Genomic DNA, 20,725 nt, shown 5'->3' with positions numbered 1-20,725 from the left:
CTTCCCTGCTCTGTCACATTATCATGTGACATACTAGGTATTGTAACTCGTCTGTTCCCATTAGAAGCAATCTACAAGAGAAAATATATGTTTTGTTCAGTGCTGTAACTCTAGTGTTTGGCATATAGAAGACAGCTAAATATCAGTTGACTGACAAATCCTGTAAACATTATAGTATATACAAAATGACACAATCAAGAATGCAAAGTAAAAACTGAAATATTAGAGCAGTGGATTGAATTTTTTTAACAAACAAAACTAGGTTAAAAAAATAAGTTGTTCTATATGGCCAGTATAGCATTTAAAATCTAACAAATTAAGAGTTAACCTTTTACAAATGCTCAGATTTAGACACTCTGCTCTAGGAGACCACCTTTCTCAGTATCATCCACCCCTGTCCCCATCTTTTCCAAACTTTTACCATGGCTTGATATTATCCCAATAAAAGTATAAAATAAATTCTAACTTAAGCATTACTTCTTAAATTGTCACATTTCCTGGATTAAACAGGCTCATAGTTGTTTTCAGTTAATTTAAGAGTACATTATCAGCTCATAATTATAAAATAAGCATATTCTTCATTTCTATAGACCTACACTGTCCAATATGGTAGCCCTTAGCCACAGGTGGCTAGTTAAGTTAAATAATATAAAAATTCAGTTCCTGGGCAGCCCGGGTGGCTCAGCGGTTTAGAGCCGCCTTCACCCCAGGGCGTGACCCTGGAGACCCAGATCGAGTCCCATGTCAGGCTTCCTGCATGGAGCCTGCTTCTCCCTCTGCCTGTGTCTCTGCCTCTCTCTTTCTGTGTCTCTCATGAATAAATAAATAAAATCGTAAAAAAAAAAAAAAATCCAGTTCCTCTGATGTCTTAACCACATTTCAAATGCTGAATGCCACAAATAGCTAGTGGCTACCATACTGAACAGGGGAGATATAGACTTTACAGAGAGTTCTAATGAGCAGAACTGTTATAGACACTTTTTCCCCAAGACTTTATTATAAAGCTTAAAACTAATTTGGCTAAAACAGCAGCAGAGTTTAATCTCATAATTTTCAATTCTCTGTGTTAGTGATTCTCAAAGCGTGGTCCCCAGACCAGTAGCAGTATTACTTAGGAACCTGACAAAAACACAAATTCCTGGGAGCACCTGGATGGCTCAGTTGGTGGAGCATGTGACTCTTAATTTCAGGATTATAAATTCAAACTCCACATTGGGCATGGAGCCTACTTAAAAAGAATTAATCGATTTTTAAAAAATACAAATTCTTGAGCCATAGCAATCTGTATTTTAACTAGTTCTCCAGGTGATCCAGGAGATTCTGAAGTATGCTCAAGTTTTATACCACTGTTCTAAGTTACTTAAGAGTGGTTGTCAGAGTGGCTTAGTTGGTTATGCGTCCACCTTTGGCTCAGGTCATGATCCCAGGGTGCTGGGATCCAGCCCTGTGTTAGGCTCCCTGCTCTGTGTAAGTCTGTTTCTCCTTCTCCCTCTGCCCCTTCCCCCTCCTGTGTGCACACGCTCCCTATCTCTCTCAAATAAATCAATAAAATATTTTTTTAAAAGAGTGGTTGTCAGGGATCCCTGGGTGGCGCAGAGGTTTGGCGCCTGCCTTTGGCGTGATCCCGGAGACCCGGGATCGAATCCCACATCGGGCTCCCGGTGCATGGAGCCTGCTTCTCCCTCTGCCTGTGTCTCTGTGCCTCTCTCTCTCTGTGACTATCATAAATAAATTAAAAAAAAAAAAAAAGAGTGGTTGTCATAATATAAGCTATGAAATATTATGAGATATACCATATACATTCTACAATATTCTGTAAATGATTTATCAACTATGAAATCATACACAACCATATTTCTATTATGACATCTTATAAAAGGAAAACTCAGTAGTTATTTTCAATATGATCATAATATTAAAATTAAAGCAATCATGAACTTTATTTTTTTTAATGTACAACTATAATTTGCTTCCTCTTCAGATCTGCAGATCCTTTTTCAGTTCAACATCAACATAACACATTTTTTAAGTCTTTTATTTTAATTCCAGTATAGTTAACAGTTTAGCACTATATTAGTTTTAAGGGTACAATATAGTTATTCCACAATATAATCACACTTTAATCTTTTTCTAAAGATTCAACTAGAAGCCTTTAAGTTAGGAGGAACACACAACAGTAGAATAACTAGGAAAAGGGAGAAATTTTCAAATTTTGTGCCAGTTGAAATTCTCACATGAGAAAATAGTACTTTCATAATAAACTAATAAATAGAAACGAAGTCTATTAGCTAGAATTCAGAAAGTAAACTAACATTGCACAAGTGTCACAAGAGGCTACACATTTTGAGCACTCTAATTTCCTATCATGAATCATGGATACAGTATAAGATTAAATATTTGCAGTATTAACATCCATGTATGTTAAATACTTATTATTAAATTTTCTGACAGAAAAACATCCTTAAACGTTTCAGCTAGGAATTCTATAAATGCAATAAATGCATGATGCAATAAAATGATTATAAAACCACTGGGAAAAGAGCTAGTTTTGACTTACAAGTTTGGCCCCAAAAGAAGAGTCATGAAGAGCATGATTACAAATTTCTGCCATAGCCAAGTATCTCCTGTGATAATTTACCAGTGGAAAATTACTTAATCATAATTTGTGCATAGAATGTTTTGGACGTGTACACTGAAAAAGCAGGCACTAGATCATTTTAAGAAATGTTATTAAAATATTTACAACATACTGAGCTTATGTGTAATCCATGGGAACCTAAATCACACTTAAAAACACTGTCTCAGCGTATAAATATCCACTTCCACTCAAATATCCTTCCATAAAGTGAACACTGGCAATGCTTGACAGAATTTTGAAATCTAAACATTTTTCATTACTAAATGCAAAGGACACAATTTCAAAACTTTTAAACACTGCAAAAAAAAAAAAAAAAGTCAAATGACTATTAAGTACTAATCATGTGCCAGACAAGGATATTCATTTCTCTCACTTACCTTGGTATTCCTAGCACAGATCCAAGCATATAACGTATATTTAATTGCATTTATGAAAAAAGGAATGAGTATTGAGAGAGTTCAAAGATCAAAAACAAAAAAAAAAAAAAAAAAAAAAAGTCCTAGCCCTCGAGGAGGTTACAAATCGAATTAGGAAACATGACAAGCACAAGAAAAGCTAAATAACATACGACAATTAAAAAATACCACGTGGGCAGAGTACGATTATTCGCAAAGTCGGTGGCAAACAGAGTGCTATGAATTCTGACTAGAGTTAAGGTATTAGGGAGTGCGGTCCTTCTGGTCTCCCAACCAGACAGCAACACTGCATCTCGATCTAAAAACAGAGAGTAACACAGCACTCATCCCACCCTAAAATTATCGCAAAAGGAAGGAATACAATAACTAAAGAGAATGATACAAAGAAACTGCCTTGAAATAAAGCTAGAACATTCCACACACGCACACAATCGTTGGTTGGATCCCAGGATCTCTAAAAGCTCTCAAAATACAAGTCTCTCGGGAAGAGCGTTTCTGATTCTTTCTTCCTCCGTCCCCCGCGAACATTTCCACTGGACAGCTGCCCCAGAAATTTCTCCCAGCATCCGCGATGACAATACTCTCATCTTTCCCTCCCTCCCCTCGCCTGTATCAGACGGTGGCATCTCCCTCCAGAGGAAAAAACGGAGGGCGGGGGAGGCAGTATAGGAAGGAGAGAATGCTAGCAGCGTGGCCGATTATTAGAGAGGAGGAAGGCGAGAAAGACGCGGGGGTCGAGGGTGCGGTCGCCTCGGATCCGGCCCAGCCTCCGGGTCAGGCCAACATCCCCCCCCCCCCCAGGGCACGCCCCTCGCCCGCCAGACCCGACCGAGCAGGCGGCGGACTCGAGTGACAGCCCCACCACCTGCGCCGCAGCCCTTCCCCCAGGCCCGTGGGGCGACGCCTGCCCCTGCCCCACCAAGAGCTGCCGGTGGCTCCTTCCCTGCCCTTCCCGTCCACGTCGCCGATGAGTGACAGGTCCCGGGGGAGGCAATCGCAAGCGCACGCCGTTCGATACTGCCGGCGCCAGCCTGCGCCGTACCCTCCAGCCCGCACCGCTGGGGGCGTAGGCAGAGCGTTGCGGACGGCCCAGGGGGACCCAGTCCGGGCCTAGCCTGGCCCAGTTGCCCCACACTGGGCGGGGGTGGCACTTACTGCGGAGATTGTGGATTAGCTCCGAGTGGCTGGCGCCGCCGGATTTCCAGGCCATCGCTAAGCACACCCGGAGCAGGTACAGAACCACCTTCAGCGCGGCGACGGTGCCCAGCAGCTTCCCCAAGAGTGAGACCACCTCCCACACGGTCACCGCCCCGCTCGCGTCCCCGCTGGAGTCTCCGCTGTGACTGCTGTCGCCGCCGGTGCCGCCACTGCGCGCTCCCGGCATCCCCCGCGGCACGCATGCGCTCTGTGACGCTGCGCGGCCTCGGGTGCGGCGGGGTGGGGCCGCAGGCAGGGGTGGCCTCGTGCCCCGCCGACTGCCCGGGTGGCTGCTGCGGCTGCTGCGGACGGGCTGGGATGGGAGCCCGGGCTGAGTCAGCGCCGCCGCCGCCGCCGCCGCCGCCGCCGCCGCGTGCCACCCCTCTGAGGCCTCGGGCTGCGCGCCGCCAACTTGCTGAGCTCGCCTGCGGCCGGACGGCGTGGGCCCGAGCGCGGTCGGTCGCGTGCCTGGCTGCGGCCTCGGTCGCCCGGCGCGGTGGCGCTATGGCGCGGTGGCGCGGCGGCGGGGCCGGTGCGTGCCGCCGCGTCTGCCGGATCTGGTTACGCCGCTGCGGCTAGCTCCGTCGTCGCAGCTGAGTCAGCTGCCGCGAGCCGCGGGTCTGCTCCTATAGCTGTGCGGGTTGTTGGACGCTGGGCTTCCTTCGTGCCGCCTCTCCCAACCCACTTGTCTAACGTTTAGGTCGGTGAGAGTCAGAGCTGCGTACGGCGGAGCCCGAATAATCTTAGAGCCAGAGGGCAAAAGCCCTTTCCCTCCCGAGCACGCGAGCCTCTGCGCTGTGCCAAGTCCGTCGGTATTTGGTTATAGCAGAGAGCTGGGGACCCGGGTTTGTTGCAAGTCTCCAGCGCAGCTTCGGAGAGTGGGAGGGCACCACGGCAAGGGAGGGCACCGTGGGGGTGCAGCGTGGGAATGCTTTCGGCTAAAATTAACACGGTATCTAATGGAGAATGCGTTATTCTCCGGACGCGAGTGTGCATTTTCAGCTAATTAATCCCCACAAATGCCACCGTTAGACTGGACACCAGCTTTATCGCTATCAGCCCTGCAAGACAATGAGTGAGAAGCTGACGGGGAACATTGCCCGTCGCCTCCAACTTGCTGACTCCTAATCAGAGCTCTGACAGAATCCAGTCATCATTTACTCCAATAAACTGTTAAGAAAGGAAACAAAGCAACGTCAAGACCTCTCTGCACTACCTCGTGAGCAGCGATTTTCAAATTCCAGTTCTCACCGGATTTTGTCAAGTGTAACACAGCCAACTACCATTCCGAGACATACTTGTACATTTCCTGTTTTTTTTTTGTGACATAAATGAAACCACACTCAAAGCACTATTCTTTAAGAGACTGACACACTGCCTGCTGCACTAAGGAAGCACCTCAGTGTTCTTTAATATTAGAAATAAAATTGTCAGTTTGGGACTCTATTGGTTTTCTATCTCATCTCTCATCCGTTTCTCAATGTTTCCTAGTTAAAAGAATAAAATCGTCTATTCTCAACAAGAGCCTAATAAGTCTCTTTAGAGTTGCCCTACACAAATTGCATCTACATGGGGTGCTGCAGTAAGCTGTGGCTGTGAAATAGGACTACCAAGATCAGTTAAGAAGAAGATATCATGGCTCCATTTAAAGAAGCAACCAACACACAGCTATGAATGTAGTAGAAAGGACACTTAAAAAAAATCAATGAAAAAAAATAAATGATATATTTTGTATACATTTAAATTGGGGAGATCTGGGACGCCTGGGTGGCTCTGCAGTTGAGCATCTGCCTTCGGCCCAGGGCATGACCCTGGAGACCCAGGATTGAGTCCCACATCGGGCTCCCTGAGTGGAGCCTGCTTCTCCTTCTGCCTGTGTCTCTGCCTCTCTCTCTCTCTCTCTGTATCTTTCATGAATAAATAAGTAAAATCGTTAAAAATAAATAAATAAATAAATTGGGGCGATCTGCATTAAAAGAAAACAAGCAACACAGGGCAAAATATAAGTACCATTCTGGTCTAGATATCAAGTGCTATGTTAATTTAGATATTCATGCACTGCAGAAATCAGGAAAAGGTAGGGGAAGGAACTGGTCTTTGAAGGATGGCCAGGATTCTAAGAAGTAGAGAGGAATAAGAGGATTATTATAGGTAAGTCAAAGCACCGAAGAAGGAACCTAGAGCATGATTCTTAGGCTGTCGATGTTTACATATCAAACTCATTAATTATATACATAAATGAATTAAGGAAAGTTGCACAGCTAGACAGCAGATGTCAAAACTAGAATTGTAGCTTTTAGGATTCCAACTCCAGGCTACAACAGTGTGTATTAACAACTTTGAAGCAAAGTATTTAAGAGACAAAGAGGGAGAACTTTAGAATAAGTTTGTACAATAATGAACGTACTTCCATGAGAATTTAAGGATTTTCAATATTTTCTATGGGGGCTGTGGTGCAAAACTGAATGCTCAGGTGTAAGTTTCTCTTGCATTGATTTTGAGTTTGCTCTTAAGTTTCTTTTATATTGTACAATTATTGCACAAATGCACCGTTTCGGTGTTCCTATACTGACTTTGCAGACTGTTCAGAGCCACCGCAGGCAGCAAGGGCTCCCTAACCTCCTCCGGCTCGGGGGTTGATGGTACCCGAACTGCGGAAGGACGAGAATTGGCTCTCCGCAGCCACCGTCCGTCCGGTAACGTCCTGCCCAATCAGGACTCCGCGGGAAGGGGCGGGACTCAGAGGCGCGCGCTCTGCTGCTGCCTCCCCGCCCGGTTGCTTCTGCCATGGAGGATATTTACGCAAAGTTTGTGTCTCAGAAAATCAGCAAAACCCGCTGGCGACCGGTACCCGCCGGGAGCCTGCAGACCGCGGATACCTTCGCTGCGGGCTCTTGGGACAATGAGGTACCTCCGCTGCCGGATGGGCAGCTCCTGCTCCCTCCCTTAATTCTGGAACCGCGCCGCTGGCGGTCAGCGCGCCGCGCGCCTCTTCGCTTCTCGCCGTCTCCGTCCCCCGAGGTCCCCGTGTCAGGTTCGGTCGTCCCGTACCTCGGAGGCCGTCGTTGATGTGCCTGAGCCTCGAGTCTCGTTGTGTTTTAAGTTACCACCTTCCAGGGACGCGTGGGTGGCTCAGCAGTTGAGCGTCTGCCTTCGGCTCAGGGCATGATCCCGGGATCCTGGATCGAGTCCCACATGGGGCTCCCTGCATGGAGCCTGCTTCTCCCTCTGCCTATGTCTCTGCCTCTCTCTGTGTGTGTCTCTCATGAATAAATAAATAAATCTTTAAAAAAAAAAATTGCCACTTTCCAGTTATCTGAGATGCTTTTAAAGCAAGGTTGCTTGAAGGCAATACAGGATCTTAATGTTCGAGAGTTTGATGTATAGTTCATGTCAAGAGAAAACTTTTCTGCCTTGCAGGAAAATTATGTTTCACTGTGGTCTATTGGAGATTTTGGGAACTTGGATTCCGATGGAGGGTTTGAAGGAGACCATCAGTTACTGTGTGATATCAGACACCATGGTGATGTAATGGATTTACAAGTAAGTCTGTGTAACATGCAAGAGCTAACTTTTAAAAAACTGAGGGTAGTATATCTAGGGGTGCAAAGGACCTTAAAGCGTCTAATCTCATCCCGGTTTACAGGAAACAGTTCTCTAAGGTTATGATTATAACATTATGTAGCAGAAACTTAATGGCAGAATCAGAACTGGAGAGGGGCATTTAATCACAGTTTTTAAAATTCTGATTGGTTTGTTTGTTTAATTAGTTGGCTATCTACTGTGGGGCAGACACCATTTGGGGAGCTTTAGGAAACATAATTTTCATCACGTGCTTGTGAATCAGGTGTTTTATGTCACTATGGGACAAATACTGTGCAAGGCACTTACCATGATTTTGCTTTTTGAATTCTTATAACAACCTTCCAAATGGGGATTAGCTCCACCATTTTAAAGATTTGCCAAAGGCCTAGAGAACTTAACTTGGCCAATGTCTCAAAGCCAGTAAAGTGAGGGGAATGGTATTAAGTTTTCAAATCCTGGTCTGTAGGACTTCAGAGTCCCTGTAGTTTCTTGTGTAGAAAGCTGCATAACCCTGAGAATGATTATTTTCTAAACCTCTATGGTAGTAGTCCAGGTTAAATCAGTTCTAGGTGAAGGAGTTTAGGGGGAAAAATTATTTATTCTTCATGACAATTCTTTTATTTGTGTAGTGGTTTTGAATATTCAGATCCATCATCACATTTTATTTGCTTAGCACTTATAGGCTCTTTGCATTTTAAAATTGTCATACTACTAATTGAGTTAAACAAATGGGCTTCCTCTCTATAGATATTTCTGAATCTATAACAAGCAAGAATTTTCTATTCAGTTTTTTGACCAGGAAAGGATTGTAGCTGCGTCATCAACAGGATGTGTAACAGTTTTCCTTCACCATCCGAATAACCAGGTAAAGAATTTTTGCTTGAAAACTGAATTTATATTTTATTTTTAGGAGGGCCTAAACCGGACTGTACATAATAACGACACAGATAAGTTTCATACTCTCAAAATATGGAGGGAGGAGGCATCATATTACCTATCCTTTAGTAGATTAATTCTCAACTGGGTTTATGTGAGCTTTCATTGAAATTAGATATCTCTTAAATTCTTTTAGTCCAGAGCTATCAATATAGTTTTCTGGCAAGTAATTTTCTTGTAATTTTCTCTTCTAAGTTCTTGTTTTGATCTTTCAAAGAAAGAGCACCTTCTAGCTTGTGTATCATGAGAGGAAACAGGGACAGCTGTTTTTTTGCTTATTTGAATAGAACTTTGTTTTTACTTAGAAGAGAGGATGCATAATATGAAGACTTGACATTTTTTCTAATGCCTTTCTTTTGTATTAAAAACTCAAGTACTAAAAAAAATAAAAAATAAAAACCCAAGTACTGACCTTCAGAGCACAACGGTAAGGCAGTCCTTTAAAGTAGCCCCATTTGTAGTCACACTTTTAAGTTGCTGGAAAAGAGTGCTTATATAGATTTTTGGGTTCATAAAGGTCATCTTCCTAATAGGCATGCCTAGTAAATGTAAGACCTAAATCCTCTTAAGTATTTTTTTTTTAATGGTTTCACTTAGAAAACACTGGAGATTTGGGGTGTCTGGGTGGTTCAGTCAATTAACCATCTGTCTTTGGCCCAAGTTATGAACCCAGGGTCCTGTGATGGAGCCCCACATGGGGCTTAGGCTCCCTGCCCAGCGGGGAGCCTGCTTCTCCCTCTCCCTCTGTCTGCCACTCCCCCTGTTTGTGCTTACTCTCTCTGTGTATCAAATAAATAAAATTTAAAAAAAAAAGATTTATTTCTTAGTTGTAGGCTAATTCCCTTAAGCATTTAGAGTAGCTTTTGAACATACAACTATCTGATACCTCAATCATTTCTTTGAGATAAGTTTGAGATATTATTCTAACTCTGGGAAACAAAGGGTTGCAGAAGGGAAGGTGGGTGAGGAGATAGGGTAACTAGGTGGCGGGCACTAAGGAGGGCACTTGAGGGGGTGAGCACTGGATGTTATATGTTGGCAAATTGAATTTAAATAAAATATTTTTAAAGTTTGAGATATTAATAGGATTTCTTTTTTCATCGAATCCAGTGTATACAGAACTTTGATGGAAGTAGTTTCTAGGCTTTAGTGCCCAGAAATACAAAGGAAAAAGGAGAGAGTTACTCTTTTTCTAGAAGGGTGTGGGCCAGGATTTTAAAATACTCTTTATTCAGGGAAAAGTGCTAGTTTTTAGGGCTTCGCTTTGTTTAATCATATCGTCATTCTGGAAACCTAGACTCTGTCAGTCAGCCAGCAGTGGACAGCAGCTCACTACCACACAGGCCCGGGAAGTCCTTCCTATAGCAGTGCACCATGCACAGGTGTTGTGTGCAACAGCCCAGAAATTGTCACAGTTGGAGAAGATGGTCGAATAAATCTCTTTAGAGCTGATCACAAGGAGGCTGTGAGAACCATAGGTAAGCAAAATATATTTCTTTTGTTATCACATAATTGAGCACCTACCAGGTGTTAAGCAAACGTAATGCTAAATGTTTGAAGGATGTGAAAATATACAAAGTAGGAGCCCTTTACAAGACAAATGTTGATAAGACATGTAGGAATGAGTGACGACAAAAGAAAAGCTGTTTGATCTTTTTTTTTTTTTTTACTGGAGAGGATAATGGAAGAATTGAGGAGCAAGAGGCAATTAATTTAAACTAGGTTCTGGACCACAAATCTAAAAGATGGCACACCAAACAAAAGGAATAAAATGGAGGCAGGATAAGTCCATTCAGAGAATGACAAGAAGTATAGTTTTAGATATTTACATAGGAGAGGGGACAGATAAGCAAGAAAATTAAATTGGGGCCAGGTTTTGAAGAGTCCAGTGCACAACCACAGAGGTTACATTTTGTCAGGTGGGCAACTAAGGAGCCATTGAAACTTGAGGCAGGGGGATGATATACTCCCTGTGATGTTTTGGAAGGATTATTCTAGTCTAGTAGTTCTTAACTATGCTTCACATTGTCAGACTTGCCTGACAATAGTTTTAACGATCCACCACCCTAGACCTCCTGAATCAAACCTCTGTGGATTGAGCCCATGGATCCATTTTTTGTGTTGTTTGTTATTCTTTTTAATTCTGAAGAACACTTATTTAACGATTAAGGACCATTGCCTGGAGTTTAGAGCAGTGTCACAAAACAAAAGGCAAGAAGTAGGTGCTAAATTATGTGATATTAAGCTTAAACCCTCTAGGTAGGGATGCCTGAGTGGCTCAGTGGTTGAGCATCTGCCTTTGGCTCAGGACGTGATCCCAGTCATGGGATCGATTCCCACATTGGGCTCCTTGGGAGGAGCCTGCTTCTCCCTCTGCCTATGTCTCTGCCTGTGTGTCTCTCATGAATAAATAAAATCTTTAAAGGACCAGTATACCAGTCCAGAAGGACTTCATGGAGAAGAGAGTTAATGAGGCTAAAGATGAAGAGATTTTTTTTCTAAGATTTTATTTTTTTAAAGATTCCATTTTCATTTATCTGAGAGGAGACAGTGAGCGCAAGCACCAGAAGGGGAAGAGGCAGAGGGAGGAGAAGGAGGCTCCCCACTGATCAAGGAGCCCAACATGGGGCTCGATCCCAAGGCCCTGGGATCATGCATGACCTGAGCCGAAAGCAGACACTTAACCAACTGAGCCACCCAGGCGCCCCTTAAGATTTTATTTTTAAATAATCTCTACACCCAACATGGGGCTTGAACTTAGAACCCTAAGATCAAGAGTTGCATGCCCTATCAGCTGAGCCAGCCAGGTGCCCCTAATGATGAATAGATTTGAGATAAGTCAGCCAAATGATACAAGTTCCGAATAAGCTATATAGGAAGCACTGAGGTTGGGAGGTTCTGGGTTAAGCACTAGCGGGAGATAAAAAACTGGAAATAGAGGAACTTAAATAGCTGTCTCAGCATTGGAGGGTAATAGTCGTAAGTGGAAATAGAGAAATATGTGAAAACTCAGCCTTCTGTTTGGAAAACAGCTGTTCTGTAAGACAGATAATTTTTCTATCAAAGGAGAGTCCATTTTAACAGATATATTCCTGTGCATTTTTCTATAGAAATTAAACTGACTTATTTAAAAGTTCACTTGTAATATTTCAATCAATAGAAGGAATGCAAATTAAGAATTTTGTGGAGGGGCGTCTGGGTGGCTCTGTGGTTAAGTGTGTCTGCCTTTGGCTCAGGTCCTGAGCTCAGGGGCCTGGGATCCAGTCCCACATCCGGCTCCCCATAGGGAGCCTGCTTCTCCCTCTGCTTATGTCTCTCTCATGAATAAATAAATAAAATCTTTTTTTTAAAAAGGAATTTAATGGGAAAATAGGACTCATTAACACACACTACTGTTTTCTTAATTTGTAGACAATGCAGATAGCAGTACACTCCATGCTGTAACCTTCCTTCGAACTCCTGAGATTCTTACAGTAAATTCAATTGGGCAGTTAAAAATATGGGATTTCAGAAAACAAGGAAATGAGCCTTCTCAGATATTATCACTGTAAGTTTTCATTTGTAATTTTAGTAGTGAACAATTAATTTGTTCAATTGTTTATAACAACTGACTTTAAACCATATTGTATTTTAATTGCATTTGAAGAGAATGATCCCTGATTAAATTTGGTAAAGCAAGTATAATTTGATGAGCTTGGTACTGCTCTGCTGCATATTTACTAAAATATTTGTCATATTGATTCAGAGCCTGTATCTCTTGAAAGTTATATTATTTAATGGGGAATTTAATTTTGCTCAGCAAATGATTCTACTGATACAATGCACTCCTGATGTGATTGGGATAAAAATAAAATCCAAGATATTTTTCCTGAGCAAAAAATTTTATGTGTGCAATTTTCTCTAATAAGAATATAGAAAAAAAAGAATATAGAATTTGTCAAAGTGAAAAAGTAATTATATAGGCAAAATATTAAGTCAAATAAGAAATAAAGAATATGCTGTTTAGTTGTACATAAAGTTTTTTAAATGCCAAGAAATGGAAATATGTTTGCACATCTTACCATCAGATTATCATGTTCCTTATGTCTCCAAATTGAAGAGAGAATAATTTTGGCTTTAATTCCATTGCAAAATTCTAATATTTAGAAATATATTTAATGCACCCAATTTTTTGACATGATTTAAGTTCAGCCAATAGCTCCAGCCACAAAGTTAGTTAGTTGCTAGAGTGAAATATGTTTCACGGATTATGCAAAGATAAATCATATTTCACAACATGTTTGATGTCATTATATCTCCTATAAAAGGACTGGTGACCGAGTGCCCCTCCACTGTGTTGATAGACATCCCAACCAGCAGCATGTTGTAGCTACTGGTGGCCAGGATGGAATGCTGAGTATTTGGGATGTTAGACAGGGTACTATGCCTGTGTCTCTGCTGAAGGCTCATGAAGCTGAAAGTAAGTGCTGTGGAGATACACAAGTCTTTTTTGTTGGGTGGTAATATGATGTATTATAAGCAGCTTTCCGTAATAAGACATATGGATCATTTTATGTTGTAGGTTATGGCTGAATTATGTAAATGTATAATAACTAATCCCTTTTTATTTGACAACTTATTCAGTATGTTTCTTTATTCTATCCAAAACCACAGTGATTAATTATCCTTACATGTTCATCTTTATGTGCTTTTCTTAGGATAATTTTTTTGAAGTAGAATTCGTAAGCTAAAATATTTGTATAGTTTTAAAGCTCTGATACATGTTATCAAACTTTATACATAAAAATACATAAAAATATTATACATAAGTTTATATTGCCATACTCCATATAAGAGGATGCCCTTTTCCCACTTAAATGCAGGCTATCATTGTTAATATTTGCCAATCTATGTGTTCCTCAATTTATTATTGTACTCTTTTTTTTTAAACAACAGTATATATAGGATCTTGTCCCTTTTTTCATCTTTTGATTTTGGTGGGGATTTTTTTGACTAGACATATTTTTCATTTTACCACTATTGTTGATATCATGACTGAATTACAATTTTAAATTCTGACTTAAGAGAAGTTTATATTAAGCCCTGCTTGAATAAAAGTACAAAAGCAGAAGCATACCAGCATTTTAATTTCTTAGTTTAAGTTTCACATTATCACCTTGGAAAGATAGATTATTTTTAAGATTATATTTAAGAAGCAAATAAAATGATAGAAATTTTTTTGCCTCTTCTAGTTATAACCAACCCAAGGGGAAAAAAGGAATAAAAAGAAATAGAATATGTCCTCTTGGTAGTGATAGTAGATGTTGGTAGTGACAGTAGTATTACAAACTTTCAGATCTCTTCTTCCAGCCCCTTCTTAACTGCCAGCCTGTATTGCTAAGCAATACAAATGTAACAGATTGTATTTTATTGTTTTGATTCATTCTGACACTTAGCTAGAAATGAAATAAGATGTTTTAGTATGGAGGTTTGTTTTCTACTTTGAAAATAAATTAAGAATCTTGGTTTATATAGTCTGCTTACGGCTCTACAGGTTATTCTCTTTCACTTTTTAAAAATGAAACGGCATGAATATATTTTATATAGGGATTTGCCCAAAAGTTCTCTTCCTGAGGAAGGTGACCTTTTAACGTTTTGTGGTATGATGCTTAATTGTGGTAACTGTCAGAATAAATTGCCCACTTGCAAGCATGTGCCTTCTGTTACTTTCTATGCTATGTCCTGGGCACATTCTATGCTGCCTCTTTAAGGTTCTAATGCAGAATCAGAGAATCCTTGTTCACAGACTACCTGTGTGCTTACTTGTGTGCTGCAGAGAACCTCCTAAGGTGTCCTGGCCAGTCATTGGCTCCCATTTGTCTTGACAAACACAAAGTTCCCTTAAAGTTTAGAACTTGAAGGATCCTCAGTCCCAGATTGGATTCTTAAAAGCCCTCCATCTGAAACTGAGTCCAGGTTCTGGGAGCATTTAGGTTTTAGTTGACTAGGAGCTAGTTGCTCTTTTTGTAATATATACCAGAAGTATCCAGAAACTTGGCAGGAAGCAAAATTGAACTGCTGCTTAGAAATTCATTTGTATGTTACTTTTATGTTTTTTTTCCTCTCTTTTTCCAGTAACATAACCTTCAGATGTTAATGACACAGGAATTGAAAATAAGGAAACTTACCAAGTGAAAAAAATATTTTAGGAATTCTCCCATTCTCATACTTTTCCATTAAAAAAAATGTAATAGGTCAAATGGTTAGCATTTATTTTCATTGACTTGCTGGCCTAATACACAAGTAGATTTACTTGACTTCTTTATCCAATCTATGTGTTATAGCGATTTAGAGAATTAAATTACATCTTCTTGTCTTTAATTCTGAAGCCTTTGGTTTTTATCAGACATGGAGTTTGAAAGTAAGATGAAGGCTACTGAAGATGATCCCTGAAGACAGGGTTTTAAAGTTTGTTCAACTAATCTGCACAAGAATTAGCCTCTTGAGGAAAAAAAAAAAATGAATTGGCATCTTGGTTCTTATCTTTTAGTGTGGGAAGTTCACTTTCACCCATCCAACCCAGATCATCTATTTACTTGTTCTGAGGATGGATCCCTCTGGCATTGGGATGCCTCCACAGATGTACCTGAAAAATCATCACTGTTTAACCAAGGTAAAAGGATTTAATGAAGATTCTTGTGTATAATTTTGTTTTAGTTTTAAATACCACATTAGAAATTCTCAGATTTTTTAACATTAAAGAATGATAGAATGTTTCCATTCTCCCACCTTAGGGTAAATTCTAGTATTGTAGGGTTTGAAATCTGTCAGCTGCTTACTGCTATACTGCAGATGACTACAAATGCCATAAGCTGGCTAACTTTGCACAGCTAACTTCATGCTACCTTTCTGAGACTTTCCATTAAAGAATCACCAGAAAGATGGTCAAAATCTCCTACTTTGCTTTAAGACTTCAAATTTGATATCCATAGGATCCCATGGAAATTTGAGTATTTAACTGAATAAGCATTTGGTCAAAAATGGTGATGTGTGGGGGCACCTGAGTGGCTCAGTGGTTGAACGTCTGCTTTTGGCTCAGGTCATGATCCCAGGGTCTTGGGATCGGGTCCCACATCAGGCTCCCTACAAGAAGCCTGCTTCTCCCTCTGCCTATGTCTCTCCCTTTCCCTTTGTGTCTCTCATGAATAAATAAATAAAATCTTTTAAAAAAAAAATGGTGATGTGTGATAATGGAATCATCACCCTGTTATTCTGAGAATTAAGTTTCAATCCTAGCCTTTTAAAAATATCAATAGAATTTCAGATGTTTACAAACATAAAAGTAGTCTTTAAGATGTTTTCCCCTTCTCTTTTTTTCTCACAGGAGGAAGAAATAGTACTTTTTTGTCTCACAGCATTAGTAACCAGGCTAATGTTCACCAGTCTCTTATAAGCTCCTGGCTCAGCACTGATCCTGCAAAAGACCGTATCGAAATCACAAGCTTGCTTCCCAGCAGGACTTTGTCTGTGAACAGTTTGGATGTTTTAGGTTCTTGTCTTGTTTGTGGAACTGATTCTGAAGCCATTTATGTTACTAGACAACTTTTTTCATGAAAATACTATAATCACAAGATTTCAGGTAAAGCATATTGTTAGCCTTTCGAATTACAACTTCTATGCAAGTTTTTGGGAAATGCGAAATTTGCGGAGGAAGCTTCAGTAAACTATTGTTAATGTCGATGCTCTGTTTTGGCTTTTGTCAGTTGAATGTTCTCTTCATAGTTGCAGAGTCAGATAGAGGACTCCTGTCAAGAGAACTGGAATCTGTGGAAGAATATCACAGGGATCTTTTTGCTGATGTATACACCATCTTCAAACAGGTTTTTCTCACGGAACCTGCTTTTCATTTTTGATGTTGGGACTTTCTCTCTGTTTTATAACAGTATGAGGGATCTTACCCACCCACCCCTATTGGCACTAGCCAATGTTAATGTTTATCCTTTTTATTACAGATATTTTCTTTAATCTTTCCACACTTTATTTCCTTAATAAGTTTAAGGAAACTTCATAAAGAATTGAGTTCAAGAAAAATGACACGTTTTGTAGTGTTCACATTTTTTTTAAAGGTGTTTTTTAAAGGAAAGTGTTTGGACAGGTTCCTCTATTAGAGTAGATTTGAACAAAATTCTGTCAACTGCTTAGACCCAACTACATTTTTCCTAAGGGTTTTTGCTTTTATTTCATTTCACAACATAATTCAAAATTGCTGAACTGGACATTGTGCAATAAAATGGAATTTGGTATTAATAAGTAAGCTGGCTTCCAAACTACAATTTGATACATAACATAAATGAGACTAGTATGGTGATGTTGTAAGAGAAAAGAATTTTGCTGTCTTTGTCCTTATCTACAATGTTAATGATAACCTAACATTTGAGTTAGGGTTTTTGAGTATAATTGACACAATGTTACATTAGTTTCAGGTTAATATGTAGTGCTTAAAGACAGTTTTGTGCCATTGTCTTTCCAAAGTTAAATATGTTACTGAATGTGAAGACCTTAATGACAGATCACTGCTATTCTGCTATTAAAGTGTGCATTCATTTACTTTATGACTCCATTGATAATAATTATGGTAAGGTTTCATTTTTCTGTCCTAATAAACCCTTTCGATTTTTTTATGACATCTTACCTCAGGGAGGTTTGGTTTGGGGTTTTTTGTCAACATTTTAAATAGAATACATATATGCACTCTGTTTTTCTTATATATATTTGACTGAAAAATATTTATTTATTTATTTTTAAGATTTTATTTATTCATATGAGAGAGAGAGAGAGACATAGGCAGGGGGAGAAGCAGGCCCCATGCAGGCAGCCTGACGGTGGGACTCGATCCCAAGTCTCCAGTATCAGGCCCTGGGCTGAAAGTGGCGCTAAACTGCTGAGCCACCTGGGCTGCCCGACTCAAAAATATTTAATAAAGTTGGTAACTTGAATTCCAAAGAGTCAGAGATGGAAAGAAAATGTTGCCATAGGAATTTTTAATCTGTTTATGGTTTTATTGCTGAGACTAATTTTTAAGACTTTCTGTTATTACAAAAGTAATTCATTACAGAAAAAAGTCAAAAATTTTAAGTACTTATAATCTCAGAGACCATAGCCTTTTCATTCCTTTTTCTGTCCATCAACATATATATGATTTATTAAAATGAAATATATCATGTTATATTTATGTATATACATTCCCCAGCAGTAATCACATGATTTCCATAATAAAAACATAGCTATTAATTTTCCTTTGACTAATTTCCCTTCATATGAATGTCTTGCTGCAGCCTAAGCTTCCGTGTCCGTTTCTTTACCTTCCAGGCATCCTCCCATTCCATTCAGCAGGCTCTGAGTGGGCTATGAGTTGATCTCACTCCTGGAAGACTAGCTCCTAGGTAGCACATTTTTCAAGTACAGTGAGTGGCAAGCTTGTTGTGCCTCTTTCATCTGCTGCAAAGCTTGAAGGATTCATATATGTTGTTACCACCCTTCTCAGTTTCCAGCGGCAATACATACAACTTTCCTAGATTGTTATAGTAAATAATTGGTAGAGGGAGGGAGCCAGATGTGTAGGCTTAGAATACTAACTTGGGCTGCAAACAAGTTTCGGGTTTGAAGCTTTGCTTTGCTTTAATAGTATTTGTAACCATGAGTAAACCTAAATACATTTGAATAGTGTTAAATTTCGGGGATCCCTGGGTGGCTCAGCAGTTGGCCGTCTGCTTTTGGCCCAGGGCGTGATCCTGGAGACTCGGGATCGAGCCCCACATCAGGCTCCCTGCATGGAGCCTGCTTCTCCCTCTGCCTGTGTCTCTCCTCTCTCTGTCTGTCTCTCATGAAAAATAAATAAAATCTTAAAAAAAAAAAAAAGAATAGTGTTACATTTCTTATCAATTGATGAGTTATGCCAGATTTAATAAGAAACATAAGCTTTATGTAGTATAAATAAAACCCTAATTTATAAATTTACCATGCAGTTTGGTATCACTGCTTTTATTCACAAAACTATCAAATAGTTTGAGGGCTGTAGGATCACAGAGGTGGAAGGTACCTTGGAGAGCATTTCTAATCCAAATTTAACCATCACGTCTACAGCATTCCCAACAAATTATCATCCAACCTATACTTGAAAATATACTGTGATCAACTTTCCCATTTTCCAATGCAGCTTTTCCTCACTTGGACAGCGCTTATTGATAAAGCATTATGGCAGGGTTTTAGTATATGAATGGAATCTAAAACAATCCCATAAAAAAGTAGAATCATGTTATTGTGGATTAATGAAATGATTATGTGAACCTACTGTGAGATACCCAATCACCAATCAGTTTACTAAATTTGCATTATGTTGGGGTGCTTTACTATAAGGTTTCACTAAATTAATTTTCATATTCTGAACTGAAATTTGCTTTCATTTGTTGTCTTCTTTGGGAGCCACAAAAAAATTTAATCCATTACATATTCAAATACTTAGAACTACATATCATAGCTTAATCCCTTCAATGGTTTCTAAGGATAAAGTTTTCTTCCCAGTGTTTCTTGCCCTTCTATAACTAAATTCCAAACTCCTTTTAGGTGTCATTTTCTCCAGAAAGCCTTCCCTAGCCTCTCACAATCTGGGCTAAATTGTACTCTGCTTCAAAAGCCCATTGTGTAGAGCCTGTGCTGTGCTTGTGTATTAAGCAGCTTGTCTCTCCTGGACCACACAAACTGGGCCCATTTTTTAGTGTTAACAGTGTTTAATACAGTGATCCATAGTAAACACTGAATCAGTGTAAACTAATCTGAACTAACCTTACAATCTTGTTTTCCCTTGAAAAAATACTCCCCTTCCCCAAAGACAGTCATTAAAGTGTGACCTCCAAAATGAATACTTCCCCAGGTGGTGTCTTTCTCCCTCAGAGTTGATGTAAGAAATCTTACCATCCTGGTTCTTGGTAAAATATTCCTTTGTCACACTGTCTCAGCTTATTTTAACTATTCTGACATTTATTCAGTTAGACTGCTGACTAGTTCAACTTAAATCCTTTGCCTTTTCACACATGTAGTATTTTATACTACCCCTAGTGTTGAGTTAATGCAGATGATTTTGATCCTTACTATAGGTCAATCCCTGTTCTACATAAACAAATCTTATTTCTGTAGAGGAAAGAACTAACAATCTCCTTTGGATGTTGTCAGCAGAAACTGATCATCTTCAGAATTCCACAGCATGATCTACGCTCTCACCCCTTTGTTTAGGAGATAGATGTACTGAAGTGCTTGGGCCCACTCGAGTCCTCCCAATTATCAGTGACACATGAATCATCGGTGTTTGACTACAGTTCTTGAGATCTTTATAAACCGACCTAATTTATTTATTGACATTCTGCCCCATTTATCTTGTTCACAAAGCTGCTAGGGGGAAACATCTGGCTGTAGCTATCCCATCAAAAATTTTGCATAATTGAAAAATTCTTGTCCTTTGTGACACTTCCATTTCATAGTATTTGAAAACATTCTTTTATTTTATATAATTTTTAAATATATTTTTTAAAGATTTTATTTATTTATTCATGAGAGAGAGGCAGAGACACAGGGGGGAGATGAGAAGGTAGAAGTAGAATGACCTGACCATATAGCTGGTCAGGTAGAAAAAAAATGTTTTTTAATCAACTAATGTTTAGTTCCAGAGACTCATAACTAGACATTAGGGGACAAGAGCTGACAGACAAGCCTAACAAAGTCATCAGAAATGTATTACCTGTCAAAAATAAATTTTTGTGCAGGCCAAGTACCTAAGAAGCCAAAGTAATTAATACTAGACTGTAAAATAATAGCTGCAGCTCATCAAAACAGATTTTTAGCCCTTTAGAGTATGAAATGAAGTTAAATTTTAGGGACCCCTGGATGGCTCAGCAGTTGGGCTCTGCTTTTGGCTTGGGGT

General features: G+C 39.9%; 2 protein-coding genes across 6 annotated transcripts in view; one reads left to right on the top strand and one right to left on the bottom strand.

The window, feature by feature from the left end:
- Nucleotides 1–4,438, bottom strand: part of PCMT1 (protein-L-isoaspartate (D-aspartate) O-methyltransferase) — a 44,816-nt gene extending 40,378 nt beyond the window's left edge. For all 5 annotated transcript variants that reach the window (XM_049115509.1, XM_049115554.1, XM_049115543.1 and 2 more), the window contains exon 1: nucleotides 4,210–4,438. In XM_049115509.1, the coding sequence (XP_048971466.1) occupies nucleotides 4,210–4,438 (229 nt within the window). The remainder of the gene's footprint in view (nucleotides 1–4,209) is intronic.
- Nucleotides 4,439–6,977: 2,539 nt separating this feature from the next.
- NUP43 (nucleoporin 43) lies at nucleotides 6,978–17,358 on the top strand. Its single transcript, XM_025422535.3, has 8 exons — nucleotides 6,978–7,158; nucleotides 7,672–7,794; nucleotides 8,624–8,701; nucleotides 10,070–10,250; nucleotides 12,184–12,319; nucleotides 13,080–13,231; nucleotides 15,302–15,424; nucleotides 16,136–17,358. The coding sequence occupies exons 1-8, from the start codon at nucleotides 7,039–7,041 to the stop codon at nucleotides 16,363–16,365; spliced, it is 1,143 nt and encodes a 380-aa protein (XP_025278320.1). The 5' UTR covers nucleotides 6,978–7,038; the 3' UTR covers nucleotides 16,366–17,358.
- Nucleotides 17,359–20,725: the final 3,367 nt, after the last annotated feature.

The sequence above is a fragment of the Canis lupus genome, chromosome 1, assembly GCF_003254725.2.
Source record: "Canis lupus dingo isolate Sandy chromosome 1, ASM325472v2, whole genome shotgun sequence".
Taxonomy (NCBI): domain Eukaryota; kingdom Metazoa; phylum Chordata; class Mammalia; order Carnivora; family Canidae; genus Canis; species Canis lupus.
Note: the sequence above shows the minus strand (reverse complement) of the source record. Positions and strands in the feature narration are given on the sequence as shown.